Here is a 27,731-nt window from a genome sequence, read left to right on the forward strand (position 1 = left end):
AAACGTCTTCAGTGATTTTCATTAAATTGTCTTCCTTTTTCTTTACACATGTTCATGAACTATTAAAATAACAAATGTGCAAAACATGAATATTATTTGAAAAACTCAAGAATACCACAAACATTCAAAAATGAAAAACGAATATATTAGACTAATATATTTGGAGATATACGGCTAATACATTTTTTGAAGCAGCAGCAGCTCCGGTTGTTCCAGCCGGAGGAGGCAGCGCTCCCTGCCGGTTCATCCGGTACCACCGGGGGGAGGAGCCGCACGGGCTGCTTTATAAAACCGCCTTGATCTTGGAAACGAAAACAGTCCCTGAAGACAGACAGCTGCAGACTCCGTTACACCGGAGCTGAGCGAGCAGACCTCCCGGTGGTGTTTACCAGGTTTCTGTCGGTTCAAACAAGAAAAGGAAAAAAAGAAAGAAGCGGAAGGAGACGCAGCTGGATCTACACTGCAACGCATCTGCGCAGCACACAGCTACGAAGACGCTGAAAGAGAAAAACGTCGCATCCGTGTTTTGTGAAAATGCCGTTTTCCGTTAACGGCATCCTTTGCACGCTCGCGCTGCTGGTCCTGTGGCGGGCGGAGGAGCTCGCGGAAGCGTGCAGCTGCGCTCCGGTACATCCGCAACAGGCGTTCTGCAACGCAGATGTGGGTGAGTACCGTTACAGCACCGGGGACTGTTGTTGTTGTTTACCGAGCCCATGTTGCACCAGGCTCCTGCGCAGATACCGGGAGCTGCAGCCGCTCAGCCCGCCTCTGGAGCGTGGAGGGTCCTCGAGGCCATGGCCCGACAGATTGCATTCGCACACTATCACACACGCACGCAGATCCCATTGTCATATCTTGTCATGTCATTGTGACAACAATACACCACTATAATACCAAAGGAGGAATAAAAGGAGGAAGGAATAAATAAAACAAAAGATACATGTTGTTTAGGTGTCATGGAGACATGTTATGAAGGGACCCACAAACACATGCTCATTTAGAAGTAAAGTCTCCCAAATAAATGTATTTTAACATCACAACAAGGAGTTAAAAGTGCACCTGTTAATATAATAATGAACTGAATGGTATTCATCCACTCTGATTTCATTGTCATAGCGCACATATCTCAGTGCAGTGCTCTAGTAACCCACAGTAAGAGGACTATAGTGTCCCAGGATGTTTGGGCACATCAGAGTAGAACACAGGAAGGAGTCTGTGACCACCACTTTACATACTGTCTCAGGTAAAGTGTGGCTTCACCCTGCAGCTGCTCCAGGACGAGGCTTTTTTTGGGGCAACGTGGCACAAGAGAGGGACAGAGACGAGGAGGGAAAGAGCAGAGAGGAGGACAAGGGATGGAGAATGTGAAGAGACTTCTTTTTCTTTGGGGGGGTTGAATCTTAACTACAGAATATGTCACACCGCGAGCTTTCCTCTTCTTTTTTAATTTCCATTCCGGCCCTGTTTCTTCCTGTGAGGGGTGGTGCTGGGAGGAATTACAGGAATGCTGCTGGGGTTTTCCCAACTTTGCTCCGGTGTAATGCAGACACACACACACACACACACACACGCACACAACTGTAGGCCTGCTGCCATGGATGGTGGACGCTCACACACACACACACACACACTAGCGACAGATGACATCTGGCTGTCAGTTCAGGGTGAGGTTTTAGGAGGAAAAAGCAATAAAAGTCACGGTCCAAGTTAAAATATGCATGGTATCCTTGAGAATGGGGAAACTCCAAGACCGCACTACTTTGGCTTCGTCTTTTCGACCTTCTCTCGCGACTCCTTATTCACTTCCACACGCTGTGTGTTTGGGGAAGAGAGGTGTATCCGAGTAACTTCACATTGCAAAATGACATCTGTATTTTCAGGCGTGACTCAATGTCTCGCTGAGCTGGAAGGACCTGGCGACAGGGCGTCTCACAGGAGAGGTGTGTTTGTGTTCCATGTGCTCATGTTGTCTTTTTAAATGGTATATGAGGCAATACAGCTTTTGTCAGAGGAGGGAGGCTGCACGTTAAAAGGCACAAATGGTCGACGTCATTGTGTGGCGATGGTTTCCGGGTGGACCCGAGACGGAGACTGTAGTTTTCAGCGGGACTGAAAACCCCAATCTGTGGATGGAGGAGCAGCAGGGGTGAAATGGGCTTTTGCAGGCTCGCAGAGAATCAGAATACAGTTGGTTGCCCAGACTGTGCATGTAGGCAACAACAAAGTGACTTTGTCTACAGTCATGCGGTCTGACAATTTGATATTTGTTTTGGCGAAACTGGGATACTCGCGTGTGTCACCTTCTGTTTTTCATGCTAAATGATGCTCTAGGTTAAGACCACAAGCCATTCAAATCTAACAGTGTCATGTACCTACCGCACAATCACACACTCGCATACACACACATGCATGCGCAGAGACAAACACCTTCTTTTCATATAAATCTGTTGCCCACAAAGGGGAAGTTCCCCGGCAGCCCGGCCCAGTCAGACTGTCCGGAGGCTGGGCGTTGTGGAAGACCAGAGGCACCCTGCTGTCTGCAGGAGTGGACATGCAACAACACATGCACGTCTCTATTTATAGAAACGGAGACATGTTGCTTCATGAAATGTACAGTTGGATAACATTGTATCAGAGTATTTGTTTTTTTGTTTTGATTATTGTATTTTTGCAAGGATCCCTCAAATATGGTTCAGAAAGATCTGCACTGAGGCAAAATACTATAATAATAATACTTTAGCGGTAAAGTTAATCAACAGAAGGCCCACATAAGTCTGGAGCTGGACAAACCACATCAGGGATGATTTGGTGGTCACTGGAGTATGAAAAAAGAAATGGATAGTCATACGGTGGGATTGAATGGGGGGGGGGGCACTTAGGATGTGGTGTGTATTCGTGCGGGGTTTCGCATGGAAAACATTGCGTAGTGCAGCTGATACGCATGTATAAGTCATTAAACGTCGTCGGGACAGGGGAGCGGTAGAAATGTGGGTCAGCTGGTGGTTAATGGAGGGGGCCCTCCTGGCTGCTGATTGACTGCTTGGTGATCAGATGACTTCAGGATCAATCTGCGTTGATCCGGTAGTCGTGCTGTTTTAGTATCACGCTGGATAGTCTGCCGCCTCCGCAACACGCTGTTTAGACTGCACAAGATGATCCGCTCTGGCTTTATTGCAGGGGGGCTGAGAAGTAAACACATCTGCAACACCAAGGTAGACAGATAAGAGCCCATAACAGCAATCCGTTGTGAACAACAGGGTAGTTTCCCCTCAGTATTGTGTCCTGCTGCTGATTCTTCGCTCATTAGTTTGCGGCTCGGGAAATGAGAGCAGAAAAACTGAGAGGAATGCAGCAGAGAGTGCCAGCCAGGTACACTGGTGTGTGGGTGTGTTTATGTGTGTACTCTGGCTGCTGCTGCATATTTGCATAAACATCAGAGTGGAACTAAAAGAAGAAGTTTGCTTGTGAGGAGCAAGAATTTCGTTTTTCTCTGAAGCTCCTATTAATGACTTTATGAGGCCAGTTATCAGCTCCATTGTGGATTTGTTAATCGCAGAATCAACAAATCTTTTCATCTCCTCCGTCTGTGTTATTAGCAAATCAAACATCCGGGTCATTCATCCACACTGCGTATGCGTAAGTTAATGACAACCCTTGTTACATAAACGTGCATTCATTATTTGACTGTTTTTGGTCACTTGTGGGCCGCGAGACAAGCTTTAAACACAACCTTGACTTATTATCACTTTATAGGGTTGATGGTAGAAACAGTTGGAGTCGTGTTTGTGTCGACCACTCATACTCGAGTGTTAATAGTTCATAGACCGCCATAGATTCAATTAAGAATTTATCTTCAAAAGTGCATTCAGATTGAATAAAGATTCAGGCTTTTGTTTAGTAGAGGATGTGATCCCTGTTACCTTCCATGAAGACTACCTCCACTCACATTGTGCATTATTACACTCCCACATCAGGATGGGGATGAATTGTTGTTTCCTAATATTGCTCCCACACTTCCCCTCTCAGATAAAAGTTTTGAAACACAAATACCAAACATTAGTTCCCGGTTCTCAAATCTGAGGATTCACTTTTTTTCTCTTTGTCATGTCGCTGTAAAATGAATATTTCTCGGCTGTTTGTGGACAAAAATAAGAAAAAAAAGATGTCTCCTTCCACTCTGGAAACATTTGATTGATTTTTCACTTTTCGGACAGTTTATACACCAAACTAATAATCGTAGTGGTCGTAGTTGCATGTGCAGAAAAGCATGCATTGCACGCAAGGAGCAGAAGAGAGAGAGACGTTATAAACGCTGGGCGCCATGAACCCCCATATTTGCTTCTGCTCCAAGTCATAAACTGAACCCACGGGTGTACGAGCAACAGCAGTCAACTGTGTGTGTGTTTATCCATGTGTACGTGTCCACTGTTCCTGCTTATTTCATGTTTTTTTTTTTTTTTTTTTTGTCTCTATTGCTCATATTTTCCATTCTGAATGAATGCCCGAAGCATAGCTGCAGCTTGATGTAGTCAGTTCGGCCATTAAAACACACACACGCACGCACACACACACACACACACACACACACACACACACACACACACACACACACACACACACACACACGCGCACACACACTCACACAGTGAGAAACAAGCCTCTGTCCCATTCTCTCTCGCTCTCTCTCTCTCTCTCTCTCTCTCTCTCTCTCTCTCTCTTCCTCCCTCTCTGCATATCAGCTTTCAAGTTGTACTCTTATTTGTTAATTCTGCTCCTTTGCCGGTTTCCTGGTCATGTTTGGAAGCAGGGAGCTTGGTGCTGCAGGCCAAATCAGTTTATGTGTCTGGCCCTCATGCAGTTTTGGGCCTAATAGGAACCCTTAGTTGGGCTGCTCCCGACCTTAATGTGGTGTGTTGTGCACATGAGACTTCAGGCAGATGTGGACGTTGCTTTGGCCGTCAAAACTGCCTGTTTAAGCCATTTTTAAAGCAGAAAATATCAAATATGATCTGCTGTCAGTTTCTCCAATGTGATCATTTGCTGCTTTTCTCTGTTTCATATCCTTGTAAACTGAATTTCTTTGTTAGTCGGACAAAGTAACACCTTTGAAGATTGTGATTGCCATTTTTCACCATTGTCGATATTTTATAGACCAAACAATCAATTGATTTGTCGAGAAAATACACGTTAGATTAATCATGAAAATACTTACTTACCGTGCGTATGAATGGAATGGTAAAAATGGAAAAAAAAATGAGTCTCTGTATACACTTCCGTTAAAGATGAGCCGATTGATACAGATTTTTAAAAATGATTAATGGTTTAACACAATAAATACATAGAAATGTAAAGTATGTGTGAGGTTGTAGAAACCTGTAATATCTTATTAATACTTTTTTTTTTTAAACACCCAAAAGACATACAGTAGGTAAAATATTAACATTTTACATATTTAATATTATTAATATAAAAAAATGTTGAAACATAAGTACTGCGGTATAAACCACCGTTTCTAAAAAAAGATAGTTTTTATTCCAAATCAAAAGTCTCTTTTTGTGCACAGACAATAATAAAGAGGAATCCATTAAATTCACAGATAACAAAACTGACAACGGGATGTTTTGTACAAAGGAAGAGTAAAATATAATAATATAATATAGTAAAATTATAAAATAATAATAATTCTCTTTGGATTTCCCATTAAAAAGCATTTTTGATGAGGATCCCAAGAAATGCAATAAGCAGGACATTTTACAGTTAAAAACAAACAAACAAATAATAAACATGTACATCAATACCAATTCATCTGCAATGAGCTAATACCATGAGCAGACTTGGTCCACAACATAAGAACTCCTTCTTCACAAGTCTGCTCGCTCACAGCATGTAACGGCGTGTAATCTGACGCCATGTCCCGCTGTTTCCCCAACAGTGATTCGAGCAAAGGTGGTTGGAGAGAGAGAGGTGGATTCTGGGAACGATGTCTACGGGAACCCCATCAAGAGGATCCGGTATGAGATCAAACAGATCAAGGTAAGAATACACCGATTTGAGAATCCACCGGATGCCTGAGAGTGTTGTGACGCCTTTGTTCTGACCTTTGACGCCGCTCGCTGTGGTTTTGATCCAGATGTTCAAGGGACCTAACCAGGACATCGAGGCTATCTTCACCGCTCCTGTGTCCGCCGTCTGTGGCGTTACTCTGGATGTCATCGGCAAGAAGGAGTACTTGATCTCAGGTGTGTATCACTTACAGATTTATTAAGGCGATTTAAGAAGGCGCTTTTCAAAAATGATTGAACTGTTCCTTTAAGCTTACATTGTGTTAAGTGACTTTTATTTGTTTACTTTATTGCAGATTATATTTTAATAGTAGTAATTATTTAAGTTATTAATAAGTCACAATCTGTTTTATATCTTTGTAGAAAGTATTTGACAGTCAAACTAACTTGTTTTTTTGTGTTACTTTGGTCTCCGGTAACTATTAATAAACTATGACTCAAATCTACAAATAAATAGTGAAAGAATGAGAATGACAGGAAAGCAAACAGGAAACAGACAGATCAGAGATCGACCTCCATGTGTAAACAGTCGTGCAGACAAACAGGAGATGGGATAAAGACTAAACAGACCATTTTGTGTGTGGGAGGAGTAACTGTTTATGTTATTATGGGTAATGATATGCTGCTGACTAAACCCGGTGGAGACAGGGAGTGACCTTGTCTGTCGTGCTACAGCACGAGCTCCTGAGAGTTGTGAATGTACGGACTTTATATCTTGCTGCTCAAGGTGATGATGACGACAGTGAAATGAAAATAAAATATTTCCCTCGACAAGATAACAGCCATACGGGGAGCATCTTGTTGTTGGCTGGGTGTGTTGTGACTTAGTGACGGTCCACAACCTTCGCAGCTGAAAAAACAGATATTTCCCCTCTTGTGTTCACAGCAGGCTAAATATTGGACTTACATTCATCAACGCCAAATGAATGACAACGTTGCTCCTTGACTACTTGATGTGTAAATACTAAATAGGCAACTGTTTGCTAACAAGTTAGTCACATAATGATATGTCTGTGTTTCATGCAGAGAGTTAGACGAGAAGATTGATTCCAATCGCTCATGTCTGTTTAGCTGTGGCTCTTTACTACAGCCAGGAGATGTTAGCTTAGCTTAGCATAAAGACTGGAAACCGGGGGAAACAGTTAGCCTGGCGCTTTCTGAAGGTAACAGAAATCTGTGTACCAGCACCACTAAAGTTCACTAATTAACACTTTATGTCTGGTTAAGTTAATCTGGTCCAGACCTAACTGTAAAAACAGCAATTGTATCGTTTTACGGTGGGGTTATAACCAACCATAACATTTGTGAACAAATATGTGAACTAAAGAGCTTTGAGCGTGCTGGTAGGTTGATTTTGCCAGGCTAGCTGTTTCCCCCCCCCCCCTATCTCCAGTCTTTATGCTAAGCTAACTAGCTGCTAGCTGTAGCCTTATATTTAACAAACGGATACGAGAGTGGTATCAATCCTCTCGTCCAGCTCGCCACTAGAGAGTGAATAAGCATATTTTGCCAAGATGTCAAACTATTCCTTTTAATGTTTAGAAGGCTAAGTACTGGCTGGTATTGTGACTGAAAGCAGCAGAATGAGGCACACAGGATCATGATGTCATGCGTGCTCTGGTTTCCCCATCGCAGACAGAGATGCACCCGCAAACACGCGGCCCTAATTACAGAGTTGTAAGAGGAGGACAGTTAACTTTCTGCAGAGCGGGGCATTTTTCTTTAAAACAATTCATCCCTCCTCCAGTTGGAAGGGTTAACAGCTGGACGCGTTCCAGTGAAACGTGAGTCAGTCCCGTCTGCGAGGACGTGCTGTAAAGACTTCGACGTGTTGAGAGTTGCTCTGCAGACGAGATAGCGGCGAAGGCTGCAGGACTTCAGCAGATCTGCAAACTCCAGTTGAAATATCTTCTTGTTTTGACTGGTGCAAATCGTGCGTGAAACATAAACATTATAGCTTTTCACACAGAGGACGAAGGTCTGTGTTGATGCCTGCAGACACCAGTCTGATATGTAACAGATCAGTTTTACCTGTGATCATGTTGCCTGACGCTTACAGCTTTTGGCCTTTTGTCCAATGAGAGCATTAACGTCGATTCATGTATAATGGTGTTATGTAGCGTTTAACGCTGTCTCGTTCTCTTACAGGCAAAGCCGAGGCCGACGGGAGCATGCATGTGACCCTGTGTGACTACATCATGCCCTGGGACTCCTTGAGCAGCACCCAGAAGAAGGGCCTCACCCAGCGCTACGAGATGGGCTGCGAATGCAAGGTAAGACACAGGAGGACTGTCCGTGTATGTGTGGTTTATCTCCTACAGGTAACTCTCAGCAAGAGAGTGAATAAGTCTCTTTCTTAAAACTTTGCAAAAAGCTCTCTTCTGTTCAATGAAAAAAAAGTGTTTTATATGAGTATTCATGTCCTCCTGACACCTCTTTCTTAAAAATGAAAAAGAGGGTTCGTAATTTTGAAACGCAGCAGTTTGTCCCCACAGTAAATGGAGATTGTCCCGTGTGTTTCTGCAGATTGTGCGCTGTCCCTTTTTGCCCTGTGAGATCTCTGCTCCCGAGGAGTGTCTGTGGACGGACCTGATGATGGAGAAGCAGGTGCACGGACGCCAGGCCAACCACTACGCCTGCATCAAGAGGGGGGACGGCTCCTGCTCCTGGTACCGCGGCATCGCGTCGCCCAAGAAGGAGTTCCTGGACGCAGACGACCCTTAGTCACGTGGCTGACCTGACCGCCCACTGCACAGCCTGGCTGGGAAATAAATGTAAACGATTCCATTGAAATTATAGAAAACAACATCAGGCAAAGTGATTTTTGAGTTAAAAAAAAAAAGGTAAAGCTAGTGTGACTGAAATTACCTACTGGTCTGGAAACAACCTTCAGCCTCTCTTTGTATTTGTTGTCCGTTAGCTTGCTCGACTGTACTTGTAGGGGCTCAGAGGTTGTTCTCAGACAACGCCATCGTGAGACATAGACTGGTCAAGTGATGATGTCACTTCCTCCTGAGGCTGGCGTCAGGAGGACATAAATTCTCGGTGAGACGGAGCACTTCCTGCCCCGCAAAGCGCTTTAACGGCTCTGCTCTCCAGACCCCACCAATCAATCCCCGATCTGCTGACGGTCATTCGTTACCCATCGTGTTTCTACTTTTATTACCTCATTGTCCATTTTTATTCCGAAGCCAAATTCCAAGTTGCCTTTTTTTCTTTCTTTTTTTTTTTAATGATTGTGTCGCGCTCTCTCCGAATTAGTTACCGCTCCTCTCGTCTGGGAGCTGACGTCGGACGCCCACGACATGCTTAACTGTTTTCTTCAAAAAGAACACCAGTCCTCTCGCATGGCTGATCTTTCCCTGGTATCATTCGGGGGAAATCTTTTCTCGTGGTGATTTTTAACTGAAGCTGGACCAGTCTATGCTGTGTAAAGACGAGCGCTCTAAATTCAAACCTGCTCATGAGGTAAAAAGAAACCTGCTCGTCGCCCCCACAGGCCAATCAGAAATATCCCAAATTCAACTTCCTCATCTCGTCTTCACCCCTCTCCCTTGCTATCCCCTCTATGTAGCTGTACAGTACCTATACATATACTTTTGTTGTTCCTTGATGATTATTATTTACTGCATTAGAACTAGATTTGCACTTTTTGAGGATGAGTTCCAGTAAAGACAAGAGCCTGAACACTCTGATGTGACAGTTATTATAGTTCGCCGACAGATCCACCTCAGATGCAGATTTCTCCTACTTTGAGTGCTTTTGGTGATCCATATATTTACAGACTTATTCTTGCTATCTTTGTCATAACAGATAAAATAGTACTTACGATGGGAAAAAAAAAGTGGCGCGTGAGAGGTTAGGATATAAGGGATCTTTTTACAGGTTTTATGTGTGAAAGAGCTTTGTTGGATGTTCTTGCAGTGTCGTTGTATTATCTGTTGATTGTAAATGCCAACAGCAGTTTCATGATTTGCCAGTATATTCTCGCAGACAGTTCATTTCATGAGTAATAAGGTCTTTACGTGCTTAATGTTAGCTTTGACTGCTCCTTCCACTTATTCATGAAAGCTTTATCGCTGTCATAGAAAGCAAGTTACTCAATCCAAGTTTACAGTGCTGTTACAGCTACGTCAGCACAAAAAACGTATATATATGATGGAGTATTAGAGGCATAATTTAAAAGTAAACTTTCCATTTTCCATTACTTTTTATTTTTTCAGTGTTATAATTATACCTGTCATGATTTTTGTGTGTTTTCGCTGTCTTTGTCTACGATGTCTTTAGCTGTAGTGTCGAGGTGAGAAGGTCCTCTTGCGCTGGAGTAACGTGAGAGTGAGAGAGATTCATCCTTTTTGGAGAGGTGTAGAGAAATGAGAAATGGGTACCTTGTGTGAAGAGAGGACTGTGCATGTGTTTGATGCTTTGTGTAAGTCCGGGCGAAGGACAAAATATTCAGTATTATCAAATAAAAACCACACGTTTGAAAGAATAATTGCTGCCTGCGTGAGTCTTTTTGGGTGTTTGCTGTTTCGGTTAAGGGATGCCGGCTGGAGGCCCAAAGAGTTTTCAAAAATAAAGTTACAGTAAGGCATTATGAATCAGACTTGTGCTTTGAGCTCAATGCTGATGTTAGCATTTAGCATCACACGAGTATTACCAGATTGGACTGATTTCATCATAAGTCACTTGAAAGATCATACCAGAAATAAACAACAAATCTAACCTTGTTTTATAATTAGGCTATAAACTCTGTGAGATTGGCGCGTCGTGCTAAATGCTATCAGCGTGCTAACACACTCACAATGCCAATGCTGTCTGAAACAGCATTTCTTAATACTCTTAGTTTAAACATATTGAATTATTCCACATTTTCGGTGTGGGTATTTATCCGATTATGTAGTGAATGTCTTAAATCTGTAGAACTAGAATACCTTCTATAAATCTACACACGGAATTCTAAATTGAACCTCCAAACATTTGTAATGCTGGTATGCAAAGCACTCAAACTTTAGTTTCCCACTGAGGTTGTCTGTGTGTGGAGGACGTACTTCAGGGTGGAGAGGCCTTGCTGGGAGAAGGGCAGTCAGATACTCTTAAAGAGATGTGGTACTCGCCTCAACTAGGAAAATATTTGAGAAATGTGCAGGCAGAGCCCAGACCGGGCGTTTTTGTCATCTCTGTTCATTCTCTCCTGAAAACTGCAAACAGGATTGTAATAATCATCCGGTATTAGAGGGGATTTCCCTTCTCCCTACACTCAGATGTCACTGTGTCATCGGGAGGGTGTCAATTCAAGTACAAGTCTATTTAGGTGAAGCGGACTGATGCAGGGTGTGTACATGACCGCCTTCTGTCACTTCTCTTGAATCGACACTTTGTACTTTTCCCTTCGTGTTTGAAATCCAGTTGTGTAAGGTTGGTTCATTGTTGCCGCAACCTTTGAGTTGCAATCCTGGTTGCCTCAGACGGAGAGGACAGACAGGAAGAGACTCAGAATAAACACTTGCTTGGACTAGATGTTCTAGTCTATACAAGCACAAATGAATTTACTACAGAAAGTCTTTTGACCTTCCCACTTGCAAACAGTTTGCTTTTTAATCATTGTTTATCTGATGTATTGTGATTATTATGCATATTGGTGGTTTGATGGTTTAAAGACAAGACAACTTAAGATATCCATTTTATGTACTCCTACTTTACTTAACAAATCCAGTATAAGATACTTTATACTTTTTAATCCACTACATTTATTTGAGAGCTGGTTACTTTTCAGATTAAACGTTTACACAGAATATCAGTTTGTTATTATTATATATTGTTAAGGGATAAACTCATATAAAGTACCAAATGACCTCCATGCTGATCGGCTACAACTTTAAAACGAATGCTATAGTAATAAGAATCAGATAATGTAGTATTTGAACCGACTGTTACTTCAGTAAAATATCTGAATATAGGTCTGAAGGATAAGTGAGGGACGATGATCATTTTTTAGATTATCAGAAGGCCCCAATGACTTCACACTCCACCATGTAGTTATGCAAAGCTGCAGTTAGCTGGTGTAACTAATTCTACACAAACGTTATTCTTTGTGGTCGTGTTGCCACCCGGTGGCCACCGGAGGACACAACAGCCTCTTCATGCTCCACTGAAGACCTGAACCAGCCAATGTTACTACCTCTACTACTCTGCTCTATGTAGCTCTGTTACAAGAACATTTATATGTACATACATATATATATATATACTCATATACAGAAGAATATAATAGAAAACACCAGCCTCCCCACCAGACATAAACTAAAGACAGAGATGCACAGAGGTGGAAGAAGTATTTTCTTACTTAAGTAAAAGAAGCAAAACTACAGTGTAGAAATACTCTGTTACAAATGAAACTCAGAGAGTAAGAGTGCAAAAGTATTGGCATCAAAATATACCTAACGGACAAAAAAGTAGGCTAGTCATCATGCAAAATGGTCCAGAATGAAATTGAAATATCATTATTGATGCATTCATGTGTCCATCATTTTCTGCCATATTCTTTAATATTTTAAGGGATGCGTTTCTAAACCTTTTCTTCTGCTACATAGATAATAATAGAAGCAATAGTAGTAGTAATAATAATAAAAGTGCATTTTAACTGAGGTGAATGGAAGCTGCACCCCCACACAAGCCTTTTTGATTTAATCTATTTGAATCCCTGAAAGGCGGAGACATGTGGGCAGCAGTTGGAGCTAATCTGTTGCCTTGAACTTGATACAATTCAGATCATGTTCAACATTCTTTGAGAGTTTCCGTACTTTTCTTTTGACCTCGTCTTTTAACTCCTCATCGTCTCACCAGACTTCATGGCAGACATCTTCCCTCGTTATCTAATTTCACAAAAGCTAGCGACTAAATCTGACATTGACTTTTGTGGTTTTGAGTGAAATGTCCAAAGCTGTTAGAGCAGGGGTCTCAAAGTCCCGGCCCGCGGGCCGAATGCGGCCCGCCACGTCATTTTATGTGGCCCGCGAATCCGCCAGCAAAAAAAAGAATGCAGAGACAGTTATTTACCAATATGTTAGGAGTAGTTACATTTACACAGTCTTACATTTACAACTGGCCCTTTGAGGGCGACCGTGATGCTGATGTGGCCCGGAGTGAACATGAGTTTGAGACCCCTGTGTTAGAGGATTGACCGAGTTCAGCCTCTAGCCGTTAGCATGGCCGTAGATGGGATTGATTTCTTCTTGTTGCCCCTTTTCTCTCTGTTTATTGTTAATGTTATATTTATTTCAATATGTTGTAATATTTTAGGTTATTCAGTTTGCTGAGTAAATATTTAGTTTACGTATGCCAATAGACCTATAGCGTACTAGAGGGATAAACTAGAGCTGTGTTGTTGTTTTTGTTTTTTAGGAGGAAATTTGCTTTAATATTAAGTACAATAGCCTCATTAAATGGAAATATTTATGTTTAATATCGTCATAATACTAGTAGAGAGATAGAGAGACTGAATATAGCTCAGAATTCACAACACAGTCTAAACACAGTCAACACAGGGAAATGTCCCTTTTTTCCTGTGTCGTCCAGCAACGACTGTATTTCAGTTGGAATTGTTTAGTCAAATTAAAAAACACTTAAAAAAATAATGATTGAGGATTATTGTGATCCATCAAAGTGCAACCAGTGAGGGTACACACTTTTATTTTTTATAACATTTTCCTCATATTTTCTATCATTATTATAGCCTTAAATGTCATGTTAAATGATTTATTTCAGTTACGTTTTACTTGAATGAGCAGGAAGAAGGTAAATGATGTCCTTCCACGAGGAGGAAAGATGGTTATTACACTTTCTTCTTCTCCTCTTACATGCTGGGCTTTTGTTGTGGTTGCCATGCATTTAAGTGAGAAGAGCTGTTCTGAGAGAGGTCGTGAAAATAAGATTGAGCATTTCGGAGAGTGGTGGTACCATGTTTGATTAAAATTTTTCCCATCAGGAGAATCAGCGACAGAGAAAGATGTTTTTTAGGGTTTCGTCATCCAGACAGACAGACAGACAGACAGACAGACAGACAGGCAGACAGACAGACAGACAGGCAGACAGACAGACAGACAGACTCTATACTCTTATTGAGATTGATTATGTTTTCTTCACCTTCAGCATGTGGATTTTATATATCCTACCCATAAACAATCACCCAACATATGGATGAACTATTCTGCATCAGGAGGACTTTGCTTAGAATACGCCGGCCCTTTATTTATTGGTTTTGGTACTTTTACTGTCTTCATTTTGTGTTGTACATTAGTTTAAATATTTAAATGATGAGCAGCAGCAGGCAGTGCAACCCAACTGCATATATCATCTATTTATAGAAAGCTCCATATGTACGCAATTTGTGAGCATCGCTGAAGTGCTGTTGAAACAGACCAGCGCTCTCTTTTCCTGATTATTTTATCTGCAAATCCCATAACACTGGGACTACATACCTCCTCTACTCACCTACTATTTATGTGTGTGTGTGTGTGTGTGTGTGTGTGTGTGTGTGTGTGTGTGTGTGCGCGTGCGCGCGTGCGTGTGTGTAAAATAAAAGATAAATGACTAAAATAAACTTCATAATAAAGTTAATAAAACTTAACAAACACTGAGTCGTGAATCTTGTAAAGCCATGATGATCAAAGTTGAGCAGAGAAGATATTCCTGGTTATCAGGAGTGCGAGGTCAACAGAAAGAGGTCAGCTCTACAGAGAAAGGAGAAGAAATGAGATAATCAAAGACTCAAATAGATTTAATGAGTGGAAGAAATAAATGGAGTGATGCCAATAGGAAATGTAGTGCAAGTAAAAATTTAGTAAAAGTATTTCTTCCACTACAATAATGGCAACTTTAGACCTTTGCAGCCCTTTCTTATCTCATATACCAGTACTGTTACTTCTGCCATATACCTTTATTGTGTTACTTTATTATACACAGAGTAACATGTTATAATTTGTTTGGGAATTTTATATATATATAATATGTTAAAGGGGTATTTGTACACTGTAATATTGCTACTTTAATTTAAAGATAGGGAACTGTTATATCTTCCAGCACCGAAATGCAACATAAGGTTTATGTTTATGCATCTATGTGTGTTTGCTCAGCTCTGACCAAACTAGTCTGAGCTCTGAAGTGTGTGTGTGGGGGTGTGAAACAGCAGGATAGTGTGCATTTGTCACCACTTCCAAGAATACATCAACAATTGTTCAAAGGGACACCGCAGCAGGTGTGTTATCTATACACAGTATGTGTCCTTTTTATGTTAAGAATGTAGGCTATTATAACATGTGTTATAGAGCAGACGACTGTGTGTGTGTGTGTGTGTGTGTGTGTGTGTGTGTGTAGTAGTAGTGGAAGGGTGGAGAGTGTGAGGCTGAATCCAGGAGTGAGGTCAAGTGTGTGAGAAAGAGGGAGGAGGGAGGATAGAGAGAGAGAGAGAGAGAGAGAGAGAGAGAGAGAGAGTGAGAGAGAGAGAGAGTGAGAGAGGATAGTGTGTTTTTTCTCACAGTCTGTCAGAGTCTGGTGGCGGTCGGGAGGGAAAACGCTAAAAGACGCCTGATTGAGGCCGGAGCCTTTTAGTCTAGTATGATGCCGACTTAAGAGGGGAGTGAAGCCCAGAGATGCTGAGGGGATACCGTTAGCCTCCAATGCTGTTTTGTCCCAAACTCCTGAATACACACCGGGTCGTGATGGGGACTGTGAGTGAGCTGTGTGCCTCCAGCTTCCAGGCATTTCTCTGCCCTACGGTGCGACCGGGGGCACCTGCTGCAGCCACAGGTAAGTGTTTTTAATACACTTAAAAAATAGAAATATGTTACCTATTGTCTCTGAGCACTGTGTGCCTTGATAAGTAAACCCTAAATTGCATTATCTTATCATTTTCTTTCATTTTCTCAGTTTTAAAGTCCTTTATTGATATTATCACGTCTTTTCTGGTTAGACGTTGCTTTTGAGGGACTCTTGAAAGCCTATAAGAAACAAAACATGCAGAGCAAGACTGGCACTAAGTGCTATCAGTGTTCAGTTGCCTTGGTGATTTTCTGTTAGGTTATCAAGACACAGAGCACTCTGTATGTGTGTGTGTGTGTGTAGGTGTGTGTGTGTGTGTGTGTGTGTGTGAGCCATTCTGTGTTTCTGACATTTCTGTGTTCATCTACACACGAGTCAGACAAACTGTGAGTGTGTGCGTGTGTGTGTGTGCATGTGTGTGTGTGTGCATGTGTGTGTGTGTGTGTGATGGTGGGCTTGATTTGAGAACATGACGCACAGCCTCTGGTCCAGGATCCTGCTCTCCAGTGGGTGCTCGAGTGACATAATCTCCATGGCTGCCCACTGGTCTCCCTCTGTGGAGGTGCTTTCTCTCTGTGTCAATGTGTTCATTCAGAAGCCGTTCTTACTCAATGAAAGCAGCCCCGGTGACCACACAGGTTGTTTCCACACGCTGTATATCTTTTATGAGCTCTCTGGACTTTCCCTTCTATTTTTATTGTGATTTTTTTCTGCTTAATTATTTCTGTGTTACGTCTCAAGACCTCTGCAACCGTGATGAGTTCACACACACACCCTTCAACTGTGAAACAGATTTACTCAACAAGTTGTATTATATCTTCCTTTGTGTCTGTTATTTTATTAGTATTATTAGTATACTTGTATTTTAGCATCTCTCTTACTTTCTCTACTTTCCTCTTTTTATTCTTTCATTCATTTTGTCTTTTTTTATTCATTTTTTCCATATTTTATGTATTAATTTTCCTTTCCCCCCATACAATCATACACATAAACAAGTGTGTCATAACTTATGGATTTCCCCTAAAACATGATTTACATGTATAATCACTAAAGAGTTGGATCATTTTCTCACTCATCTTGCAGTTTGGGTTTAACTTCGTCCAAATTTTGTGAGATTTGTGTCTCCATCTCAAATTATCTTTCCATGAACAGCGTCCCTGTTACTCTGGATAATCCACAGACCTCACTGTCAACTGTTCAACTATTTTTACCAAAATAAAAAAACATGTCTGTTGTATTTGGGTGAGCTGACCCTTTAAAAGACTAAAATGCAGCAGTTCTTCTTCCCCGCCCGTCCTCAGCATATCCTGTTTTTGGTGTGTCCAAACTCTGAATAAAGCTCTGATTCAAGCGCACAGCTGCAATCCTTTCCTCTATCCTTCCCTACATCCTCTGCTCTCCCTTCCTCTTTCCCTCACACACAAGCCACCGATCGTCTGATATCAAATTCTTCCCTCTTCACACTCATTAATATAAATATGTCTGTCTTCTTCAGCAGGTGGGAAGTTGTTTTCTTTGTTACTTGTTGAGTCGTGTTTCCTCTTCCTGCTTCTAATGAATTCCTTTCACTACTTTGTACAGAACAGGGTGGAGTAATGCAACTGGATTAAAGTGGAGCATTACTTATCCTCAGGCAACGATACATTCAATCTGCTGTTGTGAGCATGCGGCTACACCCATATACAGATAGACAAACACAGATTCAAGCATGCAAACGCATTTAAATAGACAGGCAGATGGATGGATGGATAAATACGTGTACAGATGTCGGTTTGTGTCTATCCGCTCTCTGATTGGCTGCTGCCGTTGAAGCCCCGCCCACGACACCCTGCCCCAACACCGGCTGTCTCTCCACAGTTGTCATTGACTGCCAGTCTAACGATAACTGGGGAAATACAGACACATTTAGAGCTATAAAGTTACTGTAAAGTGTAATATTTAGCGCTGTTCTTCACACCAGCGTCGACCAACATCACAGATATGGTTTTAAAGTCGGAAGACGGAGTTGGTGAGTTGGCTTTAGTTAATTTAAACTAGCTAACCTACAAGCTAACCAGTTTAGCCAATTTACGTTAGCTAATGACGTAACGTTAATCTAACGCTGTGTGTAATTGAAGTGTATATACCTGCTAGTTTAACACTAATATGTTTTTGCCATTTAGTTTCCTCATCTGACTGTTAATGCTCTTCATAAACTGGCACAAGGGATCCATTATTATTACTCTAGATTGAGGCCAGAGCTCATGGGGGGTTGTGCTTATTGTGCAGCACTTTATATAGTTCATGTGTCTATAAATACAATCAATGCACCCATTTATCGGGTGGAAATTAGTTGGGCTACAGGCTCTTCTCTGCTCGTTTTGCCCACAACTTGTGACCAAAGTGATGGACACTCGCGGTTTGTGGAGAGACTGTAAAAAGGAACATAACTTTGATTATAAATCAGTTTCCTCACAGCTACACTGGTGTTTCCTTCTGGTAACTTGAGCCACTCTTACAGGATGTGCTTTATGGCGAGGGAAACCTGTCCAAACAGATCACCAAATGTCATTTAAATTAAGATGAAAAAGCTTTAAAAATGGACTTCCAATACCAGAAACTGTTCCAGTAAGGTAGCTGTCGTCAAGGGGGAAATATCAGAACTTCCACCAGCACAGGAAGCTTTTCTACACGGGTTTCCACTTAAAAAAGTAAATGGTACCTTATTTTGAAGCATGATAATACCGGTAGTCCATTTAGATTTTTCCTCACCTGACAGATACTTTACCACCCTGAGAGACCAGCTCAAGTTTTCATAACTGTCACTTACAAGGATGTTTTTTTTTCAAGGCACAGTTTGTTCTCCCCGTCTGCTTGGATTTGTTTCTGCATCCTTACTGAACTTTGGAGCCTTACGGCTGTGTGAATGCAAAATCAGTCACCAGAGGAGTTTACCACAACCACGGGATTATGGCACTTTGTTGAGCTTGTTATCCTCGGGGCCAGGGAACGTTGAAAAGCACAATTATCGCCTTGTGAACATTGAAATGGACATTTTTGGCCGTGTGAACTGCAAGAGGCCGATCATTGCCTCGGGTCCTGGGTCAGCTGCAGTCCTGTGGATGAAATAATGAGACCAACAAATGAGGGAGATGTTGTTGTTGTTGTTGGTGTTGTGTGATGTTTTCTATGAGCAACCACATGTGACAAGCAGAAGAGAATGACATATTTAATTCTACCAGAACAGAGAGCTCTTGTTTAGTGATTTGTTATTTCTTGCATTTTGGTTGTTGCTGGTGTCCAGATGTGTGCACCCTCTGTGGCGCTCTACCTTCTCTCTCTCTGGGACACCAGTGTCCACGTGGGGGAGCCTGTGGTTTGATACTGAGTGAAGGAGGAGTCAAGATGGACAGAGGGAGGTGGGGAGAGAGAGATGGGAGTTCAAGGGTTTTCCCCTCACACACACACTTGTCCTCATCTTCATTTAGCTGCCGGCCTGCTCTCCTCCTTTCCCCTCTGCTGGAATGAGGCTCTGAGGATTAAGAAGCAGGGAGCCTGGACTAGAGGACCAGGATTGTGATCATTGGAGGGCTCGGGCAGGACTGGATTATTTTTGAAAATACCAGATTGGACTGCAGGCTGTGTACAGTGTCCACAGGCTGTTTTGTACTGGGAATAGTGAATCTTTTTCTACTGGGACCATTGAGACCTGTGGTGAAGCTACTCAGCAGCAGATAGACGCTTTCTCTGGTAAGAACCTCAGGATTATGACACAAATGTGTAGGTGTTCAGTGAGTCATCATGACTTCTGCATCAGAGCTACTTTCAAGAAATCTGAATGAGTTTGTGCGTGCGTGCGTGTGTGTTGTCACGTCTTCCTCAGAAAGTCTCAAGAAACGGAACATACGTGTGGTTTGAGTTGTTTTTCACGTCATTGTGTCTTCAGAGGATGTGATGTGTTGCATAATTTAACAAACAATAGAGTGGAAGAAGAAGGAAAGAGAGTTGGCTTTAGTGCTGAATATGTTGTCCATAGCAGCTGGTCGTCAGCAGCATTGCTACTTCAAGGTGTCCCATTACTAGCCAACACAAACGGACACTCGCTGACCTCGCTGACCAGACTATGCAGAGCAGCTGGTGGAAGACACATGTTGTTATTTACGTCGGAGTGTGTGTGTGTGTGTGTGTGTTTGTTTGCTTGCTTGAGAGGAGGATGAATGACACGACAGAGTTTCGTTAGTCTTATTTCCTCTCTCTAAATTCAAAGCCATAGAGAGGAAGTGAGTGTGAATGTCAGTTTCACTGCCTCTCTCCGCTCACAATGCTGCGTTATTCTCGTCCTCCGGTTTATAATAAGAGAGCTGTGGGTTATGTGTACGTGATGAGCGAGTGCGTCACTGTCTGTGTGTGTCCAGTATGTAAATACTATCACTATCCGAGCCTGTGGCGCCTGTCACGCCACCTCTGACTTTAGGCCGACTTAATTTGCCTTTACAGTGAGAGGTGTCTGTCCTGACATGGAGTTTGAACGATATGAATCATTTCTACATTTGTACTGTACAACTGAAACTTGTGGTCGATTAATTTACTCGTTTATTGTTATTTATCTGCAACAGTTTATATGATCAGTTAAACCTTGGATAAACATTTGGGTTTTCTTCGGTGGAAAAACAAACATTTTGTCAACTTAGCCTATTTTATTACATTTTATAGACCAAATGATTATTAATTGATGAATCAAGAAATGAGCTAAGATAAGCCTTTATTGATGCCCAGCACAAGAATACCCTGTCTACTCCGTCTGCTGAAGAAGACTGTGACATGTGGTTGAAAGCTCTGTAGAAACCTAATAAGTTGACCTTGAGTCAGGATTTATTTTGTCCAACGTGCATCTTAAAGTTCCAAAATGCGATAATTAAGTGCCTCAAATGTCCCTGTCATTAAACAGACTTCTGTTTGTGAAGTTGTAAAAAACATATTAAAGTTTCTTGCAGTTATGTTTTTAATGGTTAGACATTGAAGGCCAATAACTCGACATGTCCTCTGCGGCTCCTTGTTACTCCGTAAATTCAGAACATCAGTTAAAGTTGACAGGGCAGAGGTGTGATGTGTGAAACATGCAATACGCCGATCAGCCCAATAACTCCACGTGCTGCATTCCCTCTTTTACTGCTGGAATGTCATCTTCTTCTTTCCTTTTTTTCTTCTTCAGAAAAGCCACCAGTCGGTGACTAACAGAGCCACGTTCACCTTATCGTTCCTCTGCAGATCTCATGCTCAGGAACTTCTGCTCTATCAGAGTACACACTTGTTCATGCACAGTTAAGGGTGTGTATGAGGCGGCATGGGCATTTGAGCTTAACAAGTACAGTAAGATGTCAAGTCTAATTTAGCCTTTTCAAACCATGCTTCTTCTGTTTAGTATATGTTTGCTAAACAGCCTGAACCAGGCTACATTCTGGTGTGTGTGTACAGTACATCTAGCCTCGTGTGTGTGTGTGTGTGTGTCTGTGTGTGTGTGATGGTTGTATTTGAGTGCTACCTGTCTGTCTCTCCTCAGTGCCCGATGACCTCAGTCCAGAGGAGAGACAGGAGCTGGAAAGCATCCGCTGCAGAAAACAAGAGCTGCTGCAGGACATACAAGTAATAACACACTCTCCACTCCCTCTACACCTTTCATTTATTTATTCAGTGTGTTCAACCCTCATCTGGAGTTCCAGGTTCGTGGCCGTGTTTCTGTTTTCTGCACCGCTTGGACAAAATGCTTTCTCAACAGGCCGGCCGTGAAAGGAGAGTTTGTTTTTGTCCCGTCTGTGAAACCCTGCGGCTGTCTGGACTGTTGAAGATCTCTTTTCTTTAAAGGATTAAAGGACAGGAACAGGGGATTTAGTTCCAAAAACACCCATTTTGGAAGAGATCTGACTGATTTGTCTGAAGCCTCTTATCGACCTCAGTTAAAAGTTTCAATACATTTTTTTAAGGCGTACTTGAAAAGTTGTAAATCATTTTTATTTCTTTGTCTGACCGTTGCATAGTTCAGTGTGTGTGTGTGTGTGTGTGTGTGTGTGTGTTCCAGCGCTCTGCCTGGAGGGACAGTTTGACCCGCTGCCTCAGTCCCTTTTCAACCTTAAATAAATTAGCGGGATTGTCTGTGTCAGCTCTTTATCTGGCAAATGTGTTTTTCCAGATTAGGGGGGAATTAGCTAGTTGTAGTTAGCTGAATGAAAGAACCGATAATTACCTTTCACCCAGCCAGCATCTCATAAGCATGTGACCCTTTGTCCAAGTCTCCTTCTCCAAGTGTTTGATTGAATCATCATAAATATCTGTCGATATATTTTCATTACAGCTGAGACAGTTTGACAATACAGGAAAATCAAACGTGAACTATTTTAATAAGTAATTAATAGCCAAGAAAATATGATGCGTGTTTGCTTGATACACGACTTACAGACAACGTTTTTATTTAAATTGTTGCTGGCTGAGTTTCATCTAATCAATTGGTTTACTGATCATGTCAGTACTAGCGCAGTTAATTCAGAGTATAATTAGTATTTTATCTCTGTGTTTTTACTTATGCAGCTGCACAGTGAGGGACATAAAGATATAAGATAAACATCTGTTTTATTTTTAAGTACCAGATGTCTTCATTCCCTCCCAAACAAAAAGATTCAATAAAGGATTTAGAACAGGATTCACATTCGGTAAAATTCTATAAAAACCTCATCACTGGTCTTCAGTCAGCAAGGTGAGCGTCTAAAACACACACAAAGACGAAAACACACACACACACACGGCCTTCGGGCAGCAACACTGTGCAACTAGATTGATGGAGTTTATTACAGAGGTCGACTCTCGTTCTCTCCTCTAAGCCCCTGCCTTGTGTTGCCCTAGGGGGGTAATGAGCCGTGAAATATTCCAGTAATGGAGACGGAGGATGCTGTAACCATAGAAACGCACATGTAGGAATCCAGGGGACACAGGGGAGAGGAGGAGCTGGGAGACGGAAACACTCTGACCCCAGAACAGGTGCTGCAGAGGGCGGTCTGTGAGAGAGTGCATCATGTCTGTCTTTCTGGGTTATCTCTTCTGTAAGAAGTGTCTGGATGTGTAGCCGGAACAGACAAAAGAAAAGTACCTCCAGAGGTTAATGTGAAACATCACACACACGCATCACATGTATCGTTGTGTCTGCTGTCTCATTCATCTCTCTCTCTCGCTCTCTCGCTCTCTGTCTGTGCTGTCAGAGGCTGAAGGATGAGATAGCAGACGTGACCAATGAGATTGAAAGCCTGGGTCTGACTGAAGAGAGGTAAAGTATCTCTCAACCATTCTCTCTTTGTGTGTGGGCAGCTGTGGTCCACTCGGCCTTTGTTTGAGTGGAAAGACAGAAAAATCTGCTTTACACTCGTATCACAGTCCACTGTTTTAAGGCTGCAACTAAGGATTGTTTACATTATTAAGTCTTCTGTCGAAAACTTTGCAGCATGATAGTTTAACGCCGTAAAATGTTAGAAAATAGGAAAATCTCTTTTCCCCAGAGCCAAATGTGAAGTCTTCAAATTGCTTATTTTGTCTGACCGACAGTTCAGAACCAAAAGATATTCAGTTGGAAATATTCCAAACACAAGGTCCACTTACCCAACTATTCTGGAAGCTTTCAACCGTATTAAAAGCTTCCCCTTCTTCAGCTGACGAGGGCTTTAGAAAAAGTGCCCCTGAGGTAGAGCATAAACATCCTCACTCAAAGATATTCAGTTTGCTATGATGAAAAGCAACAAAGCCTCACATGTGAGAAGCTGAAACTACTGAATGTTTGTCCTGATAAAGCCATGAACTATGTTTCTGTTCTTTTTAATTGGTTTCAGGAAAAGCATGCAGAGGAACAAACTGATGGCCATGGGCCGAAAGAAGTTCAACATGGACCCCAAGAAGGTGAGCACAAACGAGGCGCTTCCTTCTTCATGTAACACATAAGTGTTGAGCTGCAACTAACCATTATTTTCTTTTCCGTTAATGTCGGGGATTGTTTTTATTTGTTATTCGGATCTGAAGAAGTTAATATCCGGTGTGTTTGTCATTTTAGTGAATGATGTTCAGTTCAGAGTTGTTTCTGATTTTCAGGGGATTCGCTTCTTGATTGACAGCTCCCTGCTGAAAAACACCAGCGACGACATCGCCCAGTTTCTCTACAAGGGCGAAGGGCTCAATAAGACCGCTATCGGCGACTACTTAGGGGAGAGGTGAGCGAGACTAATGCCGCTCTCTCCAACTGGTCATTTCTCAGAGCAGACATTTTGATACGTCGGAGTCCAGAGGAGACGTGTTCAAAATGTCTTCTGATTAATGATAACGGACCCAGACGACCCATTCCTGTGTGTGTGTGCGTGCAGAGATGACTTCAACATCGAGGTTCTGCACGCCTTCCTGGTGTTGCACGAGTTTTCGGACCTGAACCTGGTTCAGGCTCTCAGGCAGTTCCTGTGGAGCTTCCGGCTGCCCGGTGAGGCTCAGAAGATCGACCGCATGATGGAGGCGTTCGCCCTGCGGTACTGTCGCTGTAACCCCGGAGTGTTTCAGAGCACAGGTGTGTTCAGAAGAGGGGGAGTCTATCGTGTCAACAATCGAAATGATTGAAATCAGCTAATAGTTCTGAGAATCATACAATTATTAAAGGTTTAGTGGTCGAGCCCTGAAAGAGTACACACACACACACTCTCACACACACACACACACTCTGTCTTCTTCTACAGATACCTGTTACGTGTTGTCGTTTGCTGTGATCATGTTGAACACCAGTCTACACAACCCCAACGTGAAGGACAAACCCTCCATTCAGAGGTTCACCGCGATGAACAGAGGCATCAACGACGGGGGAGACCTCCCGGAGGAGCTACTCAGAGTGAGATACGCTTATTGTCGTTACACACACAAAAGTTCTACCGCAGAAACACAGCGGTTTGATTTGCTTTGAGGAATTGTTCATGTCGCACTCTGATTTTAAGTCTAGTTCTGGTAAATAAAATGTCTGAAAGAACAATTTAACACGACAAATGTCGCATGAAAAAGTATCTTTATTAAAGAACTGTATTTAAATAACACCAAAGTATCAGCATTAAAATAAACGTAATGTTCTAAAAGTGTGAAGGCCGGGTACTGGTACTGCTGAGAGACTTAACACATCAAAACAGCATCATTAGTAACTGACTATATTTAGTATTCATAATCTGAAATTGCAAAGTAAGTAAAGCTGTAAATAATACATGAAGTGGAGTGAAAAGTACAATATCTGCCCCTGAAATTTAGTGGAGTAGATGTACAAAGTAGCACATGAAATGAAAAATACTCAAGGAAAGAACAAGTACTTGAGTAAATGTACTCTGTCTGTGTAGAACCTGTACGACAGCATCAAGAACGAACCCTTTAAGATCCCCGAGGACGACGGGAATGACCTCACGCACACCTTCTTCAACCCCGACAGAGAGGGATGGCTGCTGAAACTCGGTGCGTGCATCCAAGTGGTGTGACAGTCGCTGAACAGAAATATAAAGGCAACACCTTGATTACCGCCCCTGTGTTTCAGGAGGTGAATATAAAGATTGAAGATTTTCATCTATGCACATAAATGGTGTTTTTTCCTGAAATACTGTACACGGATGTGTTTAAATCGGTGTGAGTGAGCGCTGCTTCTTTGCCAAGAGAACCCGTCCACCTGACTCACGCGCTCACTCACACGGATTTAACCAGATTTGTGACCAAAATTTGAGAGAATTTAATGTCCGTTAACAGAATGGGAGCAAAAACAAGTGTTTCATTTGTGTTTTAGTTCATTTTTAACTCCTCCAGCATTGGTCCTGGTGTGTCAGTCACTGTGAGCTGGACGGCCCTCTAGTGGACTATGTTTGTAACAGCACCTTCAACATGAGGAGGAGAAACTGGTGTTGAAGTTTTGTTCAATTATTTTGTTGACGTTGTTCTTGTTTGTTTGTGTTTCATGGGTTGTGACTCCAGGAGGTATGTACCCCTAAACTCTGAGCTTTAATGCACTGCTTTGCTTCTGAACCCCCCCCCCCCCCCACACACACACACACTGGCCGTGTGTGCTCTCGCCCTCACATCACAACTTGATCATTCCCGGGCTGTGTGCTGTTCAGAAGTAGTTTCACATCTTTCTCTATCTGCTGGCACCTGACCCACGTTTTAACCTCCGCTTCCGTCTGCGCTCAGCAGCCTCCGTCTGTATGTAACCTGCTGATTTGTGCTTCAGATTCGTCAAATGACGTCCATCTTTGTGCTCGACCACGTAAGTCTGGTGTCCTTACTGAAGTCGTAGCTCACCCGTAGTCTCTCCTCAGGTGGACGGGTGAAGACCTGGAAGAGACGCTGGTTTATTCTCACAGATAACTGCCTCTACTACTTTGAATACACCACTGTAAGTTATAACAGAGCAGAGGTATCCGATAAATAATGCATGTTGCCTCAAGTCAGTACTTGGATGTATTGTGTCTCTCTGCTGTTTTCAAGGACAAAGAACCCAGAGGAATTATTCCGCTGGAAAATCTGAATATCAGAGAAGTCGATGACTCCAAGAAACCGGTAAACTCTTTATTCTCTCTTCTCTTTCTGACATGTAATTGTACAATTTATTTTTCTTATGTGAGAAAAGAGGGATGGAAATGGCAGATCTTGATGAATATAAGACTGAATGCAAAGATGCAAAAAATAGTGCGACTATAAACAAAAAGTTCAAATTAAGCAGTAAATTGTTGATGTCTTTAATATGTCGCCTCTATCCCCCACTAAATGCCGATACTCTATGTATCTTGCACCTATTGTGGTTGGATATCATTTGTTCTTTAATTATTTGTTTCCCTCTTTAAAACATGTCCAGTGTTAACCAAGCAGCATTTCACCAACAATTGTTTAAATATAAATATTTTAATGAGTTTCCTGTAAATCTCCTGACGCTTGTTGTGCTTCCCTCACAGAACTGCTTCGAGCTCTTCATCTCGGATCACAGAGATCGGGTGATCAAAGCCTGCAAGACGGAGGCAGACGGCCGCGTCGTCGAGGGAAATCACACTTTTTACAGAATCTCCGCCCCGACCGCCGAGGAGAAGGACGAGTGGATCAACAGCATCAAGTGAGCCACTTTTTAAACCCTCTCCTACAGGTGATCGGTGTGAAGTCTCCTTATCTAACCCTCCTCCTTCCTCCACCACCTGCAGAGCCGCCATCAGCAAAGACCCGTTCTACGAGATGCTGGCTGCTCGGAAGAAGAAGGTCTCGTCTCTGAAGGGTCTGTAGAGCCGCTGAGGATAAATCGGGGAAAGGTTTTGACTGAATGCAGCCGAGTGGAAGTGGACCCGATTCCTCAGTGACGCTTGGACCTGACGGAGGATTCGGCTCTTAAAGAAGCTCTTCCTTTGTCACATTTTGAACCGATGCACCTTCAGTACCGACTGCTCGTCCTCAGCAGGTTTTTCCCTTTTTGTTTAAAGTGTACTTACCACCGAGAGACCTTTATGAACACTCTACTTCCCTCTGGTTAGCACTCCCACTCCTCCTACAATCTGCTGTGTCCCATTCCCCTCAGAGCCACGTCATTCAGACCGTTTGCTCTGCTGTGGTACAAAGTCTCTACAGGAGACGTTTCCAGTCAGAATTAACTCCAACACGAGGTGAGAGAAAGGCCGCTGCTGATGTTTGATAAAAAAAACCTTTCTACACCTTTTTGAAAGATGCGTTACAACAGGAGGAGGATGGGAACAGCTGATGAATGAATCACATCGTACATTCATGTGATTCAGAAAACACTGAACATCCTGAACGCTGGACTTTATAGTTTGATTTTAAAAAAAGCTCTTTTCT

The 27,731-nt window shown here is 42.5% G+C and overlaps 2 protein-coding genes across 3 annotated transcripts; both read left to right on the forward strand.

Moving 5' to 3' along the window:
- The first annotated feature begins 327 nt into the window (after positions 1–327).
- timp2a (TIMP metallopeptidase inhibitor 2a) lies at positions 328–10,557 on the forward strand. The gene is made up of 5 exons (XM_079293828.1): positions 328–664; positions 5,933–6,033; positions 6,131–6,239; positions 8,211–8,335; positions 8,589–10,557. Exons 1-5 carry the CDS (start codon positions 535–537, stop codon positions 8,784–8,786), a joined length of 663 nt encoding a protein of 220 aa, XP_079149954.1. The 5' UTR covers positions 328–534; the 3' UTR covers positions 8,787–10,557.
- A 7,193-nt stretch (positions 10,558–17,750) lies between these two features.
- LOC306794645 (cytohesin-1-like) lies at positions 17,751–27,224 on the forward strand. 2 transcript variants are annotated; one of them, XM_079292778.1, is made up of 12 exons: positions 17,751–17,889; positions 21,421–21,503; positions 23,108–23,172; positions 23,729–23,795; positions 23,985–24,103; positions 24,254–24,447; positions 24,614–24,762; positions 25,253–25,365; positions 26,214–26,292; positions 26,385–26,456; positions 26,849–27,003; positions 27,089–27,224. In XM_079292778.1, the coding sequence occupies exons 1-12, from the start codon at positions 17,862–17,864 to the stop codon at positions 27,165–27,167; spliced, it is 1,203 nt and encodes a 400-aa protein (XP_079148904.1). In that variant the 5' UTR covers positions 17,751–17,861; the 3' UTR covers positions 27,168–27,224. The 2 variants fall into 2 exon arrangements, with proteins under 2 accessions (XP_079148904.1, XP_079148905.1); XM_079292779.1 differs by lacking the exon at positions 17,751–17,889 and adding an exon at positions 19,502–19,610.
- The last annotated feature ends 507 nt before the right edge of the window (positions 27,225–27,731 follow it).

Source organism: Melanostigma gelatinosum (genome assembly GCF_949748355.1).
Source record: "Melanostigma gelatinosum genome assembly, chromosome: 21".
Taxonomy (NCBI): Eukaryota; Metazoa; Chordata; class Actinopteri; order Perciformes; family Zoarcidae; genus Melanostigma; species Melanostigma gelatinosum.

Bases quoted from the DNA above. Each gene is read 5' to 3' on its own strand.
- timp2a (XM_079293828.1), top strand. From the start codon at position 535: ATGCCGTTTTCCGTTAACGGCATCCTTTGCACGCTCGCGCTGCTGGTC. The intron at 6,034-6,130 runs GTAAGAATACAC...GTTTTGATCCAG, and splicing joins ATGAGATCAAACAGATCAAG to ATGTTCAAGGGACCTAACCA. The intron at 6,240-8,210 runs GTGTGTATCACT...GTTCTCTTACAG, and splicing joins GAAGGAGTACTTGATCTCAG to GCAAAGCCGAGGCCGACGGG.
- LOC306794645 (XM_079292778.1), top strand. From the start codon at position 17,862: ATGGTTTTAAAGTCGGAAGACGGAGTTG. The intron at 23,173-23,728 runs GTAAAGTATCTC...AATTGGTTTCAG, and splicing joins CTGGGTCTGACTGAAGAGAG to GAAAAGCATGCAGAGGAACA. The intron at 26,457-26,848 runs GTAAACTCTTTA...CTTCCCTCACAG, and splicing joins TCGATGACTCCAAGAAACCG to AACTGCTTCGAGCTCTTCAT.